The 16,373-nt window shown below is 40.5% G+C and overlaps 2 protein-coding genes across 3 annotated transcripts in view; one reads left to right on the forward strand and one right to left on the reverse strand.

The window, feature by feature from the left end:
* WDFY4 (WDFY family member 4) overlaps positions 1–16,373 on the forward strand; it is a 142,665-nt gene that overhangs the window by 123,692 nt on the left and 2,600 nt on the right. For both annotated transcript variants that reach the window (XM_065671835.1, XM_065671836.1), the window contains exons 54-61: positions 2,197–2,409; positions 2,942–3,089; positions 3,964–4,121; positions 5,793–5,951; positions 9,795–9,974; positions 12,806–12,988; positions 13,580–13,667; positions 15,902–16,013. In XM_065671835.1, the coding sequence (XP_065527907.1) occupies positions 2,197–2,409; positions 2,942–3,089; positions 3,964–4,121; positions 5,793–5,951; positions 9,795–9,974; positions 12,806–12,988; positions 13,580–13,667; positions 15,902–16,013 (1,241 nt within the window). The remainder of the gene's footprint in view (positions 1–2,196; positions 2,410–2,941; positions 3,090–3,963; positions 4,122–5,792; positions 5,952–9,794; positions 9,975–12,805; positions 12,989–13,579; positions 13,668–15,901; positions 16,014–16,373) is intronic.
* Positions 1–16,373, reverse strand: part of VSTM4 (V-set and transmembrane domain containing 4) — an 88,771-nt gene that overhangs the window by 22,215 nt on the left and 50,183 nt on the right. The window lies entirely within an intron of this gene.

Genomic DNA, 16,373 nt, shown 5'->3' on the forward strand with positions numbered 1-16,373 from the left:
CAAATTAATTCAAATCTCAAATAGGAACTGTTTAGCACATGAAAAATCATGTTTATAAATTCATATTCTTAATGATTTGCCAGACCTGATCACACCTTACGTATGGTCACTGCAATATTCTCTCTTCAACCAAGGCTAGTACTACGTATTACACAGGAGGGTGCAAGAAATCTTGCTGTGGAAAGAAAATTGATTAGCTTGCCTGGGAAAGTTCACTGAAATGAAGAGCTGGAGTTCTCGAATTCTGAAACGTGATAGTTTCTGTCTCCTCTGAAATCATCTGCCAGATGGGAATGTACTTGTTACTGGTATAACAATCATTTTTAGGAGGTTTCACAGAAAGTTTGGTGCATTAAACAGATCCAGGTTAACACTGTTTTGAGTTTTGGTTATTGCTTTAAAAAGTATGAGAGAGAAAAATTGGTTTTGACATACAACTCTGAGCAGCTCCTTGTTTCACATTTAATAAGTTAGGAATCTAATCTACTGAAGAATTTATTTACTTCCTCCTTAGAGCATAAGTTCTTCCTCCCTGGCTTCCTCCCTTCCTCACTTGTCATAGTGCTCAGTGAAATACTGAGGGGCTGCAGAGTTGCAGCTCTGTTGGTTGCTTTGTTTCGCTCTGGCAGTGATGCCAGGCAAAATTTACAGTTTGTAATTCATAGACTAACTGCTTTTATTAATAAGGATGAGGTCTGAGTCTGCTCATAAGTGCTTTCCCGTTGTTCGCAGGGAACAGATTGTATGCTGTGCTTGTTCTCTGAGCTGCTGTGTGATCGTTATATCTGTGGGCAGGGTCATTTAAACCAGCTGCACTGGGCTAACTGTCTGCTCTGCGAAATGAGCCATTGTTCTGGATCCCATTAGTTTGCTTATTTCTGCTGTGCTTTGGGTGGGATGGTCTGCTTGGGAGACCTTTAACTGAGCATTGGGGAGTATCGCACAGTCCAATGATTTGGAGATAGGAAAGTATTTTTAATAATGTTTAACACTGCTGCTTGAATCATTGGGCAAGGCCATTTGGGAATACACAAAATTTTGGTGAGGCAGGTGATGGCAGTACCATTTAGTGAAGCCTCATGGGTAAGGCTGGCTAATGTGGAGGTGGGAAAAGGTTCAATTCAGACCTGTGTCCACTGCTTCTGAACTTGTTGCCTGGGTCTTCTGAGCACAAGTTTTCTGCTTGATTACACTGAGCTTTCTAGGGAGCCCACATTAGGGTGGATGTATTACCTTACAGTTTCCCAGTTTTCTTCAGTAGTAGTTGTTTCTTCTAGTCTCGTTAATCCACACACCTGCCACTATGGGTGGCAAATCTAGTCAAAATTAACCATGTCTTATTTTGGGAAAAAAGATCAGACCCCAGGTTTTTCCAGAATAAGGAAATCTGATGCTGCAACTGTCTGCGCTTGAGCCCTGCAAGGGTAGTAAATTTTGTATCAAACTCAGACAATCGTGAAACTTCTGTCATACAGCTGCCTTGCTGCACCCCAGCTCTGCTGGTGCAAAACCCTTCCCTGGCTTGACTTGCAGCACTCCTTGCAATTTCGCTACAAGCTCTGCATTCTCTTTGCTGGTTCATGGCATGCAGCCTCTCCTGATGTATCCTTCAGACCCAGCTTAAAGCCCCTCTTCTAGTCATCTCACTTCCCAATCTATGTATATATGTATCTTCTCAAATAAAGTCTCTGCTATTCAGTGTGTGTCTTAACTAAGACTGACTTATTTCTACAAACAGAAATTCACCTGTGGTTTGTCTGTAGAGCCAAGAGGTGGTACCAAATGCTAACAAATGTTTTGCTCATTTAAGCCATCTTGTTTATAGTAGCAGTACTGGGGAAGACATGATAGCACAGGCTTTAATGTATGCTGGAGGTTGGAGGATGTGCAAAGATCTGTGGAATGCTTGCACTCTGTTTTGTGGAACCTGTCTGTGTTGTCTCTGAGGATACTGCTCCTGCTGTCTGTGAAGTCAAGAATTCTGCTCAATGTCCTTTGTTTTTCTGTGGGAATCCATCTTGCATCTCTTCAAGAAGTCACATTATGTGAGGATGTGCTGAGAATGGTAGTATAGGAGGAACAGAAAATGTGAAGATTTCTTGCCGACAATTTAAGTCTTCAGCAAGGATAAGAAAGAGGTAATGCATTTGTAGCTGATACACTCTACTGAATTAAATTATTTTCTTTTATTTTTAGGCACTGGAAAGTGACTATGTCAGTGCACACCTTCATCGCTGGATAGATCTAATTTTTGGCCACAAGCAACATGGCTCAGCTGCAGTGGAGGCAGTTAACACCTATCATCCTTACTTCTATGGAGACAAAACAGATGTCAACAACATTAAAGATCCTCTGATTAAGAGCACCATCCTCGGTTTTATTAGCAACTTTGGACAGATACCAAAGCAGGTACCACTTTATCGTAAGAATAAAGAGCATAATTTATTTTGATGTTATAGTATTTCAACTGGAAAGTAAGGATAGAACCTTGTCTGATTTAAATCTGCTGAAACATGGGCTATAGATGTCTCCAGATTGTGTAACACATCAGTATGCACCCACACATGTGTGATTCCACTTTTCAATCATGCTGTTCCTGTTGTTTCTGTCCATACAGCTGTTCCTGTCCATACAGCTGTGGCAACAAATCTGGCTTCTCCTTTAGTACAGCCACATGAGTAACCCCTACTCTGGGAATTGGTACAGTCAAAGAAAAGCAGCTCAAATTCTCACCTATGCTTTTATCTCTTCTTCCAAATTGCTGGGATTAGCTTCCTATTTCTGTGAGGAAGGGATGTAATCTGATGAAAATGTAGTAAGGTTAAGATTTTATTGTAATGAAGAGGTTCATGTCCTAGAGTCTATGATTAAGGATTTAAACAGTGTCTCTCCTGCATGATCTGTCAAAGAGAGATTTTTCAATGCCATTCATTTGTTCTAGCTCTTCACAAAACCACATCCATCCAGGAATGCCCACGGGAAAAGTTTGTCAGGAAGAGAATCTGTGCTGGCCCTTCACTCAAGTGGAATTCTTCCTCCTTTTATGAGCAGCCTACAAAATCTGAAGCTCTCACCAGTTACAATAAAAGGTGCTGTGGGGTCTGTGCTCCATTTTATGAGCTAATAATTACAGAATTCTTGGATGGGGTGAATCTGGCTTTTCAAGAGCACAAAAATAGTCACACAGCTTTGTATGAGTGGCTACAGTCAAGATCCCTTCTGCCAACATTTATGTGTTGTGAGTGGGCATTGAAAGCACCCAAATAGGAGAAATCTTGAAACTTCTGTTGTAGAGTTCAGTACAGATCTATTTTATTTTATTTTTTAGTAAGACACTTCAATCTTTTCTCTCTTCTACATTCTGAGTATGTTAAATTGAAACATAAACCTCACTGTTTTCCTTTCACCTTCTCTTCTTATACTTAACAGCAAAGTAAGTACTGTCCGCATTTCTCAACTTCTTGATCTTGAAATCTTTTATTTTTCTTCATCTTTTTCTTAGTCTGCTGCTTTTCTTACCATGAGTAAGCCTGAAAAATTTCAGCGTCAATGTTTTCATCCCGTGATGGTGTTCTTTACAACACACAGCTTTGTGGGGACAGAAGGGGTGTACTACAAAGGCTGCGAGTGACATGCCCAGCATCCTCTGTAGTGCATGGCATAAGGCAAGCCTGCCAATGAAAAGAAGCTTAATGACACTGCTGTTAAACAGTGTTATTATCATGTTCTCCTTTGGAGCACATCACTCCCCCTGCATGGATTTATGTGGTCCATTGGCGAGGAGTATTTCCACTATTCTGTCTGGAATCTCAGTTGTAGAGTCCATTTCTGTCTGTGGACCTAGCCACAGTGCTGACCCGAGCTGTGGGACTTGCCAGTTTCACCAAACAAGCTGTTCAAGGAGGAAAGTTAACTTAATTGCTCTAAACCCAACAGGATTAAATATGTTCTCTGTCTTGACAGACTGCCCCAAGGGAGCTATTGGGCACATTGTTCATACTGAGAAAGGCATTCTGGCTGTTGAAAAAAATAAAGTTTTGATTCCTCCTCTTTGGAACAAAACATTCTGCTGGGGATTTGAGGACTTCACCTGCTGCTTTGGCAACTATGGGTCTGAGAAGGTAAATAAGAAAAAATCTATGAAGAAAAACAAATTACTCATATGTTGCGGTCTTTGGCTGGTTTAGGCACCCATTGCAGAGGCTACTGTGAGCTGGTTTCAGAGAATGCTGTATAGGACTTCTTACAGTCAGGCTTCTCAAGGTGGATATCCCAAGAGAGTACAAAGTCATTCTACACTGCTCAAAAATGTAGCATTTGCTCTCTAAATTACCTCTAGTTTTCCTTCAAGTGTTGTCCAGAAAAATGAAGGAGAAAACCCATTTCATAGGTTGTAAGGACAATACAAGGTCTTTTGGTCACTGATTAGAAATTTCATTGTGCAGAACTTTCTGCTGAAATTAAAATAGGACCATCTGTCAATTCCCCTCTGGCTCCCAAGTTTAGCCCAGTGCATTCATTCAAAATAATGCTTTCTATTGTAGAAAATTAATACTCTTATTTCTTTACTGTTAAAAATCAACAGTCTGTGTCATCACAGTGCTTGCTGGGGCACTTCACAGATCCAGTTTCTTCCTCTGCCATAAACACACTGATTTTTAGACATGTTTGGAACAATGTTATGACACATGAAGTTACTTGATTTAGTTTGGGTACCACACTAGCAGATTATGTCATTCAGCAAGATACTGACTCGGGTATTTGTGGAAGCCACACCACTATGTTTTTAGACATAACCACGGTCAATGGAAGTGAAAAAGCCTTGAGATGTATTTTACTTTCTGCTCCCTGGTAAAAATTATTGAAAGTTTTCTCCACTGATTTCAATCGTATTCGGTGCTTAGCAATTCATAGTGCTGCTGTAGGTATAAATTATTTGTTTTGGCTTTTCAAATGTCAGTTTGTCATTGAGCCTAGTGACACTGAGCATAGTGAGTGTGACTTCTCAGTCAACTGTGAGAAGTAGTTGAGAGTCCGACTTAAGTTCTCTCTGGATCAACCACGCCTCTGCACATGAGCTTAAAAGAAATTTTTGTCTTCATTGTAAGTAGGTAAAGGTGTGTTCTGTCTGTGGTATGATTTTGTAGCTGTGCCATCCAGCCCCTCCAGAATCATTAGCACCATGATACTGCTCCCATTTTGTGGGACAGAGCTAATGAAGAATATGAACAAAAGGATGTTTGTGCTATAATTGTGGCAACGTGTGATAGACCTGACTTTGGTTTAGGCTGTTTTGGATGCTACTAATGGAGAAGTTGGCACAGAATGGAATTTAATGCTTTGGCTTTTGGGTTTTCAATCCAAGTAAGTAAGAGGAAGGTTGCAGAACCAGGCACTGTTATCACTGGCCATCACAACCTCAACTTTCACTTTAATCTACACTGAATGTTTGCATTCTGTCACTATATGGTGGCAGAACGAGCTTGCCTTATGGAGGACATCTGTGGCACCAGAGAGATTGGGACTCAGGTGCCCTAAGACATAAGACTCTGACTTTTGTCCAGCCTTCCTGTTTGGCCCCTGGAGGATGGCACAGCTGTATACAGCCACAGCCTGTGCATGTTCCTATTATGCAGCTGTGCTGCGAGCAAAGAGACTGGTTAAGATTAGCTTTTCTTTCATGGATTTGAAGAAATGAAGGCTCAGTTCAGAAACTGAATCTACACTTTGGTATTGGTAAATGCATGGTATCCCCAGACGATCACTGATCTTAAAGCTGCTTTCTCATACAGAACGTGACTACATTTGAGTGTATGGCAGACTGGGGAAAGTGCCTTTGCGCTGTGTGTCCTTCAGCAACTACCATAATCACATCTGGAACAAGCTCAGTTGTGTGCGTCTGGGAATTTTCTTTGCTCAAAGACAAAGTGAAGTATCTGAATCTGAGACAGGTCAGTACTGTGGTTCTTTTGCTATAGAAACTCAATTAAAGCCAAAAGATTTGTTTCTTTCATTCATATGACTGGTAGAGGAAATACCTTTGGGTGAATCAAGAAGGCAGAAAATAAACCAATCAGCAGTATCATGTGACAGCTTATAATCAGGACAGGAGCTGATAATATGCCTTATTCACACAGTTTATATTTACGAAAATGGTTGGTTTTTATCCCACCTTTGGTAGCATTTCCAAAGTCTATTATGATCACAGAAATAGTGATGTTAAGGTATATGCTCTTCTCACTTGAAGTGCAGCCAGCCCTTGGATTACTTTAAAAAAACAGTATCACATGGAAATGCTAATAGTTCTTTCTGGCCTGCTACAGCAATGGGCAGGATGTCCAAAACACCCTGCGAACTTAGCTGATGAAGGCTCACCTAGGCAAAGTTCTTGATTCTTTTCTCTCAAACTGAATTCAGAACACATAAGGTTTATCTGTCACTTCATGAGGTAGGGTTGCATCCAGTAAGAATGATATTGTTTGTGTCCTCATTGTCCAATGTCTTTAGTTGTTGTTGATTTAGAGCTCATCTATAGTCATCAAACAGCTGTGTAAATGCTATTTCATTTACAAAAGCAAATTTGAAGATTTGTGTGGTGCAGCTATGGTGAGTTCTCAGCTTTACAAGTAAAACTAGTATATACCTCTATTATAGCTGAAAGGCAAAATGAGACTCTTTTTCCCTAAGGAACCAAGAGGCACAAAACACTGCTACTTTAGGTGAACTAATAAAGGGTTCACTTATCAGCAAATTCTCCCAGTGTTAGAAGCTTCTTCTGTTCATTTGCTCTGAAGAGATATTCAGATGGTATTTCAGTGCTTCCTGTAACCTGAGCCAAAATATGTTTTGTTTTTCATTAAATGATGTGAATTTTCATTAAATCTCTGTTGGGAAGCAAGAGAAGGGTTTAGGTCTTCATTTATCTGAAATTCTTCTGGGTTGAAATTAGGGGACAAACTGTGTTTAGAGAAGTCTCTCTTCTGAATTTTATGATGTTTCCTGCTTGATAAGCCAGAAATATGAGATGAGATCTTCAGTGATGACTTTTTAACCAGCTGATTATTAATCCAAAGCAGGACATGGGCATAGAAATGGAAGAGACTGTAATAGAGAAAAACATAAGCAGTAATCTTCATCACCATCGAGATGATACCAGTCAGGGGGTCAGTTTAGTTTCAGGCAACTGTTTGAAGAGGTTGTATTTTATCTCCAATATAACAACTTCTCTTTAACAATCTAAAATCAGCTTTTCTGATGTGTTCCACTGTGATTAATCTGGTATTATCCAAAGTCCACAAAGTGGCATGAGATCATTTGATGACAAATACTGTATCTTTCCTTCTTTTTGCTAGCAGAGGCTTTTTTTGATGACCGTCTGGCATAGATGTAAATTTGAACTATAGTTCTATATGTCTTCCAGTGAATTACTTGCTGTTTTCACGTAATTCACTGTTTTGCGGTGGCTGCTTTTTCTGCTGAACAAAAAAATTGTATCATCTTTCCTGAGAGAGTGAGTTTTGCTTAAGTAAAGCTGATGTGCTATAAAGTGGATGGTGTTCACTTATCAGCTGTCTCATGGGATTGGCACATTCTAGTATGGAATGTAGTAAAGTACAAAAACTACTTTTCAGCAGAAAAAACAGACATTCCCCCCCTCCCTCCCCCCCCCCCCCTTTTTTTTTAACAGGGGCTGCTTACACAGTTTTGTGGAATACTAAAGATTGAGCATAATAGCCTCAATATTGATCCATGCGATTTACCGGTCCCCTCAGTGTTCATGAGGAGAGCAATATGTGCAATTCAGACCCCAGAATTTCTGAGCCAAATGAAACACTAGTTGGGGAGAAACATCCAGGCAAGATGTGCTGTCTGCCATACAGATCTCTCAGGGATGTGCTGAACGTAGCTGTGAAGTGTCTGTGTCCATGTCAGCCAGTTCAGTTGGATGGTCAAACTTGGTTTAAGTTTTCGTGGACTAAGTATTCCTGCAGTGAACCTTTTTTTTTTTTTTTCCTGTCTTTTGTTATTTGTGAATTACCTCTGGAAATAGGCCTCACAGTTCTTTCTGCAGATATGCTGCAGGACATTTCCCATTAAGGGAAAACCTGAGCAATAATGAGAAAATGGTAGGGAGCTGAAAGCATGCAGCAGTATTTGCATTAATATGCATTGAGACGTTGGTGGATTGAAGCAGGGATTATAACTGGGCTCAGGTCTAGCCCTCTGCTCCACACTCAATTTTTATTTAAAGGACTTCGCTGCCAGGTAGGATCTTACTGGCTTAAAAAAAACCAAACAAAAACCAAATGAAAAAAAACAAACAAAACCAAACAAACAAAAAACAAACAAAAACAAACAAACAAAAAAACCAAAAAAAAGGAAAAAGAGGGAGTTTAATTAGAATTTGTGCAGGAGCTTAGCTTGACTTAGCAGTTTGGATGCTGTCACAGTGGGTATGTTTTCTTTCATGCTTTGGAGGAAGGAAGGGAAATTTGAAGCCCTTGAACCTGCCTTGTCACAGCTGTTTTTGCAAAGGTCTTGTGCAGTTCTTGAGCACAGGCACCAGGTTATGCCCAATCCTTTGTGAAAAGGCTGTTCTAAAGCCAGTCCAAAAATCCCATTTTGTGCAGGATTTTTAGTCAACAGGTGAATAAATCACAAGCTGAAATTCATCCCTCACCGTTGCAGTTCACCTTCAGTAGTGCATAGCCTGCTGCAGCTCACCTTCTGCACCATTGGACTGTTTGAACGTTGTCCTAGTAACCTTGGCAAGTGGCAGCACATGTTAGCCAGCAGGATTTCAGTCTCACACTCACAGGCTGGAAAAGAGTGAGAGATGTGTTTGCAAAAACCATTTGAGACATGTGGCTCTTCTGCTCCATGCTGAACTGAGATAGACCCTGAAGATGTGCTAATTATGTCATGTAGAGAAAGACAGCGGGGAATATGCATTTACTGTTAAAACTAACATTAAAACTGGTGAGTCTGAGTTTTCACAGTAAGGCAGCTAAAAACTGAGCCCTGAAAAGCTTTTTAGGAGAGCTGTGAAGGACTTTTTCTCTATTGCCCTACAGGCTTTACTGTCATTGGTGGTTATGCAGCAGAAATGTATACTGCTGTCACTTCAGAATGCTGTATTAATTGTCATCAGTATGGTTCAATCCATGACTTCTATCTCTGATATTAAATTGCTTTAAGTGTAGTCTGCCGTTATGAAATCCTTTTAATAAGGCTAAACTGGGCATTTCTTATGTCTCTGGAACCTATAAAACAGCAAACAAAAAGAGAATGTTGTGTAATGATGGGAAGGAAAGGAATTCCTATCTGACTTTAAAGCAAAATTTCTCCCCAAATGCTCTTTTTCTTCTTAACTAAATTTGGAAAAATATTAGGACGAAGATAAAGACTGAGAAGGTCACTGAAATACATCCTGATAAGTTTTATTTCAAAATGTTTATTAAGTATTGAGAAATAGTAATTTTGAAGCATACATTTTCCTTAAAACCGCATGGACTTAAGTGAAAAATGGTGTTATTGCGGAGGGCAAAGCACTGTTGTAGTCTCAAACATACACCAAGGGCCCTGAGTTACTGTGCAAGCCATATAATCTCTTGGAACCTCAACTTTTTTCAACCACAAGTTAAGGGCATTGGTATTTCCACTCATACCCTTTCCAATTCTCCAAAGAATGACTAAGTTGCTTGCTCTTACTAAGCAAATGACAGTAGGGCTGTGGTTCCCTAGCAAATCAGCCAGACTCTACTGTGGTTTATTGGTTGCTTTTTCCCCACCAGGCTTTGTATGGGCACACTCAGGCAGTGACCTGCCTTGCTGCATCTGTGACCTACAGTATCTTTGTGAGTGGATCTGATGACAGAACCTGCATCATTTGGGACCTGAACCAGCTGATGTACATAAAACAGCTTCCTGCCCACAGGGCAAGCCTGTGTTCTGTTGCCATCAACAATTCAACAGTAAGATCTTCATTTATCATCTTTCTTCTGATGCATCCATGAACATTTCATGATAATTTAATGGGTGCTCTTCCCAACATAAAAACATCCTGAGAGTCTGATACATTGATTTTTTTTATTTCTACAGAGATTGCTAATAGTGTTCTTAATGATGAGATGCAAGCACTAAAAGCAACATCTTAGACTGAGCAGCTAAGTAGAAGCATCTTTGGATGGGTAGATAGCAGGATTAAACAACTTTTAGTTTACAGAGCATGAAGTATTACCCTAGCAGCTCCTGGATTTGGCTCACCCATAACCTTATTGCCTCCATTATTTCATTAATTTCTCCTGACATTCATGCAGCAGAGTCATGTCACCTGAGACATGTTAAACCTCAGTCTGACGCCTCAGCTAACAACTGCCTTACTACACCTGTGTGGTGACAATGTTGACTTTTTGCTTTCCTGTCTACTCTCAGGTTCAGGGGGAGCACTTGATAGCAGTGGGTATAAGTCTATTGTGGTCTGTGTCTTGTCAGAATTGCATGCATGTTGATAGGAATTTTTTCTGTACTGTATTTTGCTGTAACTACTCTGACTGATTTTTTTTTTTTTTTTTTTTGCAACCATCTACCTCCCCAAAATGTTGCTTGCACATTTGTATTTTCTCTCTGTTAATATACTAGAGCAGGGTTCCAGCTTCTCAGACAAGTTGACGCTGGATCCAGTAGTGGAGCTTGTACCAAGAGGGGCAAAATTGAGTTCATAGCAGCTAGAAACCAGGCAGACATTCTCTATTTAGTCTGTGCCAAAACAGTCATCTCCTATTTGAGTTTTATTAATCATGCAGTCTGATGGTTAATATTTGGAGTGGGGGGAGAATTATGTAGTCTGTCCAGTGCCAGCTCGGCTCCCAGAGCCAGGGGGTCCTGGTTAGTGTAAAATGTGCAGTGCAGCAAGCCAGTTCAGAATACCTCAGTGGTGCCTTATGAAGTCAGTTGAAGCAGTGCCAAGTAGTCAAAACTGAGGAGGTGGCTGGTACAGAGCACGGACTTGAGACCCAAAAAGGGTGGAGTCCTCTCCCTTCTAGGTACCAGCCCACCCTTGACATTAGTTTTCTTAGTTGTAGCTCCTCTTCCGGAGCTGTCTGAAACAGAGATTGTCTGTGCCAGCAGCAGCCTGGTAATTGATCCAAGTGTAGTTCTCCAGCTTGTTCGGTGTAAATGGTTAAACTGGTTGGACAGTAGTCTGCAGAAATGTTCATTTAAAAGAGGAAAACCCTTAGGAACATATTACTGAAACCTTAAGGAAAAAATATGAAGGGGTCCATATGTTGTGGATGAAGAAATTCTTTTTGACATTAGCAGAACAGAATGCTAAATTCTGAAATGTGTTTTTATTTAAATTGTAATTTTTAAAATGTTTCAATTGTGCTAAATTAAATATTTTGATTGACACAAAATTACATGTTCAGCAACAAGTTTTTTTCCTAGAAAATTCAGAGCAATTTGAAGCAAAGCTTTGAAGGAAGCAAATCTCTGAACCACATACGTTTCTGTGAAATAAGAACCCTGAACCTTGTATGTGATTCTTGATTTTTATATTAGAGCATCTAAAAGCTGCATTTATAGATCCAAATCTCATTGTGTTTGTGTCACGTACATACAAAATAAAAGCGCTGTCCCAAAAACTTTATAAGCTAAGGAGGATTGTAAAAGCTTGCTGTAACTGATGATTTCAGTTAGTTTTAAATCCCTGGTCTAGACCTGAAAAACACTGCAGACCATTATTACCAAATGCCTGGACATTATGTGCTCACATGCAGATAAGGCAGCTGAAGTTTAATCTCTTTAACTATTGGCAACTCTGTTTCAAATGTGCTATTCCTGTTTTATCTTCGGAATTCTGCCCCACAGTATGAAGAGCCCAAATCAGACAGGGGTGAAGTATGGTGTTAGTTGATCTTATCCAGATGCATGCTGCTAATTTAAGGGCACAGTGGCCTTTGCCAGAATCAGATGACTTTGCTGATGGTGTTCTATTTAGCTGGCTCTTAGCATGCATCAAGGATGGAAAGGTTAGGTGGAATTTCAGTTAGTAACTTGATCAAAATGCACTTTTGAAAAAAAACATTTAAAATTCCATCATTGACTCATGTTTCTTGCCCCTGAGGGATTACCTTTGTATTTGCTCCTTACACATACTCCTGACATGTAAGACTGCAACCTGTATGGAAGGGAGAGGAGAGGACATATTCAGTTGCAAAGGATGTTTTCTGCATCAGAAATGCAGATGACTGAATTCTGAGCTGGTCATTGGTCAAATGCAAAACATAGTTTAAAAATGCGATGACATTAAGCTCCCTGTGAGGGGCAGAGGAGGATTGTGAAATCACCAAAGGCTTCTCAGTGACACAGGTGAACACCATGTCCTTGCTTAAGAGAATGCCTATTTGTAAAATTTAAGAGCACTTGCCCTGGCTCATTGCCTGTGCACAGTCCCTGTCAGTACGTCAGTCTGACAGCCTCCATTTTTACTAAAAGCCTGATTTTTTGGAAAATAGAAAGGGAAGGTTTAAATAAATGTTTTCATTTAAAAATGTAAGAAACCCTCTGCATTTTTTTTGCTAAATCTGAGAAAGGTATTTTAGATTTCTACAACACAAAAATGTCAGCATTTTTCATGAGAAAAAAGTGACATTTTTATTTCTCTGGTTTACATCATCTGCCCAGAAGCAAAACAAAGGTCAGAATTTAAGTCAGACCAACACTGTAGTTTATAACCAGCATTTAAGAGCTGCGAGGAGGATGAGTGTAGGATTTTGAGACATTGCCTCTTGCTTTGTTACAGGGTGATATTCTCTCTTGTGCTGGATCTTACCTCTACTTGTGGACAATCAATGGCCAGCTTCTCACAAGCATTAACACCACATGCAGCCCCAAATGCCATATTGTTTGCTGCTGCTTTGCTGAAGTGATGGATTGGGACATACATAGCGTCATCATCACAGGAAGCACGGATGGAGTAGTGAGGGTAAGTAGATGGGAGAGAGGAAAGGGAATCCTGATTCACTGTAGAACAGAGGGAGGATTTTGCACCCTAAATGGAAGCACAGAGCTACTAAAAGCCCATGTCACTTTCTTAACAGGGCAGCACAGAGCAGAAGCTGAGAATCAAAGTGAAATGTTTGCTTCCTATCAGCTTTTATCCTCCTGAACTGAGGAGTCTTTGCCATTCAGGAAGAGTTTTGAAAATGTGCTTTTCATTCTGGTGTGGTTTTGAAAGGAAGAATTATATCATCCATTGGAAATATGTTTGAGCCTGGTTTCTGAGACTTGATTCATAGCTCAGCTTATTAAGTCATACTTTCTCAGGAGCAGGATTCACTGCTGGTTCTGCCTCCAGTCTGGTGGGAGAGCTTCCTGGGTTACACCAGGTCCCTGAATACATTTCTCCAGTGCGACACCTTGCAACACAGTGGCAGAGGGATTGATGACTGAGAAATCCAATTCTGATGTTATAAATCCATTTTCAACCCCTTGCTGGGAAGCAGGCAGTCGCTTCTCTCTCTTGTTGCATTGTTATAATCCATGCTTTTCCACTTCTACCTCCTTGCTGGCACAGCTGTGGAAGACTGAATACACCAGTAACCCGCACCAAGCTGCTGGACTGGGACCACAGAAAAGCAGAATGGAAGAGCCTGACAACACAGGTATGAACACAGGGTGGGCTGTAAACTGCAGTGTCACTATGTGCTGCAGACCTTGTTTGACTGGCAGAAAGAAGAGGTGTGAGCACAGTAGAGTGAAGGGGAGATGGTGCAGGTTACTGGTGCAATGTTGCTGCAACCACAGTGGAAGTAGCGGGTAGCCACTGCCCTACCTTAGAGACAGAACACCCCTGAGCCACCAGTTTTATAGGCACATCTTGCCTGGATGAAGTTAAAAGTTTCTTCATAGGCTTTGTCATGGGTTCTGTTGAGCTTAACAGACCACCTTTCTGCATAAACCCATGAAACTAACCAATTATTCTGGCTCCAGGAAGCCCATTCCCTTGGCACCTCTGCTGATGGTCTGTACTTGAGTGTCCTGGAATAACATTAGAGAGGACAGTGCCAGATCCTGCCCTGGGATGAAACATGGAATTTTGTTGTCTTTGCCACCTTAAATCACGTCAGAGGCCCTTCAAACTGGTTGGAGGCCAGCAGCAGCTGAGCCTGGTTTCTGTTAGCATGGAGCTGTTTATTCAAGGCAGTGCCAAGCTAAAGCTGATACACTAGAGTTCTCACAGAGCTGAGGTTAATAAGATGATGGGGCTGTGGTGCTGACTGGTATTAAAAATAACTTAAGCTCGCTTCTCTGTTCTAACAAATAGAGGAGCTGAAACGTGCCAGGGAACTTTAAAGACACATCCTAAATAGCACAGCTTGCTTCTCTTCACAGCACATTTTAGAAGAGAAAGGAATTGTGGTGTTATCATGTATAATTTATACCCCTTATTTGCTATGATCCTCATTACAGACAATCTCTGTTACTTCAATTTTAGGCACACAATTTGCATAAATACAGTGATATAGATGTAGCATCTGCATAAAAAGATATTATACAGTAATTGGGTATTACCACTGAGATCTTCACAAGCGCACTGTTCATGGAACTTGGAATCTACATTACTTAGATTGCTATATGAAAATATTTATACATACAGAGGCATATTGGAAATGCCAGACCAGGTGCCCATCCTACATTTTGTCATGTCTCAGAGTAGCTAGAGCCACATGCTTCTACAGAAGGTGCAAGAACACCAGAGATGCCAGATGTGAGTTAGTCTGGCTGCAATAGCTACATATTTGGTTTCATTGTGGTCTCTAATTAGAGATTGCTATAAGTCAAAGCTAAAGACTTAACATTCCTTCCAAAATCCTTGTCGTATTCTGTAGGCATTTTGCAGATTCTTTTTACATGTAGGAATATCCCATTTGTTTTAAGAATTTCCTAAACTGTTGTCCATAACTTCCTGTGGCAGACGTTTCCATGTCCTATGTACTCAGGTACAACTGCTTATGCATGTCTTTGAACAAACTGAGATTCGGGCTATTTGAAAAATGTATACCTTAAACAGTTTTCTAAATGAGGACTTAAAAGCTGTCCATGGGAGCACAGCAGAATATCCTGTTTGTGCCGTTTTCTGAGAGGACCATAGAAGATATGCACTGAGTGCAGGCATCTGTTGATGTGTAGACACACACATCTGTTCGTACATGAGCAATGTGTGTTCTCAGATGCATACAGCAACAGCATTCTTTATTAGAGTGGAGAGGTGTAATCAAAGCAGTGACATGTTCTCTTTAACTATTCAGATGACTTCAGGATTATTTTAAATGGCCAACTATTCCCAGATTTCATTATATGCATTAAAGAAAATAAAATTAATACAAACCACAATCATTAAAAAGACTAAAGTAACTATGATTATGTTAGGGGGGTGTGTGTATGTATGTGTGTGTACGTGAAATGTTCTCAGCATTTAATTATTGGTTCTGTTATGAGCAGATTTAGATAAGTTGATAATACCAGGGCTTTATGTAATTTCTTTTTACTAGGCAATTATGGGCTGTATTATATCCTGGCAGCAAGGTATTGTGGGGCATCTTATTAAGCATAGAGCCAGTGAAAACTGATGAACAATTTTGCTGAACTAGGCATGCAATTTAGAAAGCAATAATACACAAATCCAATTTAGTACACAATTGATACAGCCGCACGTCAGCACATGTAACTATCATAGCCACAAATTAAATTGGGATGGGCCTATTTTGCAACAGCACAGGCTGAGATTAAATATATTTGTTCTCAACTTAACAACTTGCTGACCGTAAATAATAACAATCCTATCCATGCTGCCCCCAGATACTTTCTAAATATTTATTTTTAAACCACACAACAGGTAACAAGTGTGGAAAACATCTTGTTCTCTGTCGGGAACTGAATCCCAGCCTTGCCTTGACTGGAAAACCAAGTAAGACCAGCCCAGCAGTGACCGCGCTGGCTGTATCCAGGTACTGTTCTTCCCTTTGCATTCCAGCCGTGGTCCAGCAGAGGGCACGGTGCTGGCCTTAAGGTCTCCACCGCTCTGCCCTAGGTCCTCAGGGGTTTTGTTTTTATTCTGAAGTTTCTACTACTGACGGGGTTTTGTGTTTGGGGGTTTGTTGTTGTAGGGTTATTTGTTGTTGTTTGGTTTGTTGGGTTTTTTTAAATCTCAGTCAAATCACTTTTAGCCACAGTCATTCTGGGAGCTGGTCAGGTAGGAGACAACCCGGGAGAAGTAGCAGATTTCAGCCAGAATACTTGTAAAGATCTGTAGCTGCTACACTGTCTTTGCTCCATAGAAAAACCACTATCCTTAGGAGTTGCTATTT

The sequence above is a fragment of the Lathamus discolor genome, chromosome 3 (assembly GCF_037157495.1).
Source record: "Lathamus discolor isolate bLatDis1 chromosome 3, bLatDis1.hap1, whole genome shotgun sequence".
Classification (NCBI taxonomy): Eukaryota; Metazoa; Chordata; class Aves; order Psittaciformes; family Psittacidae; genus Lathamus; species Lathamus discolor.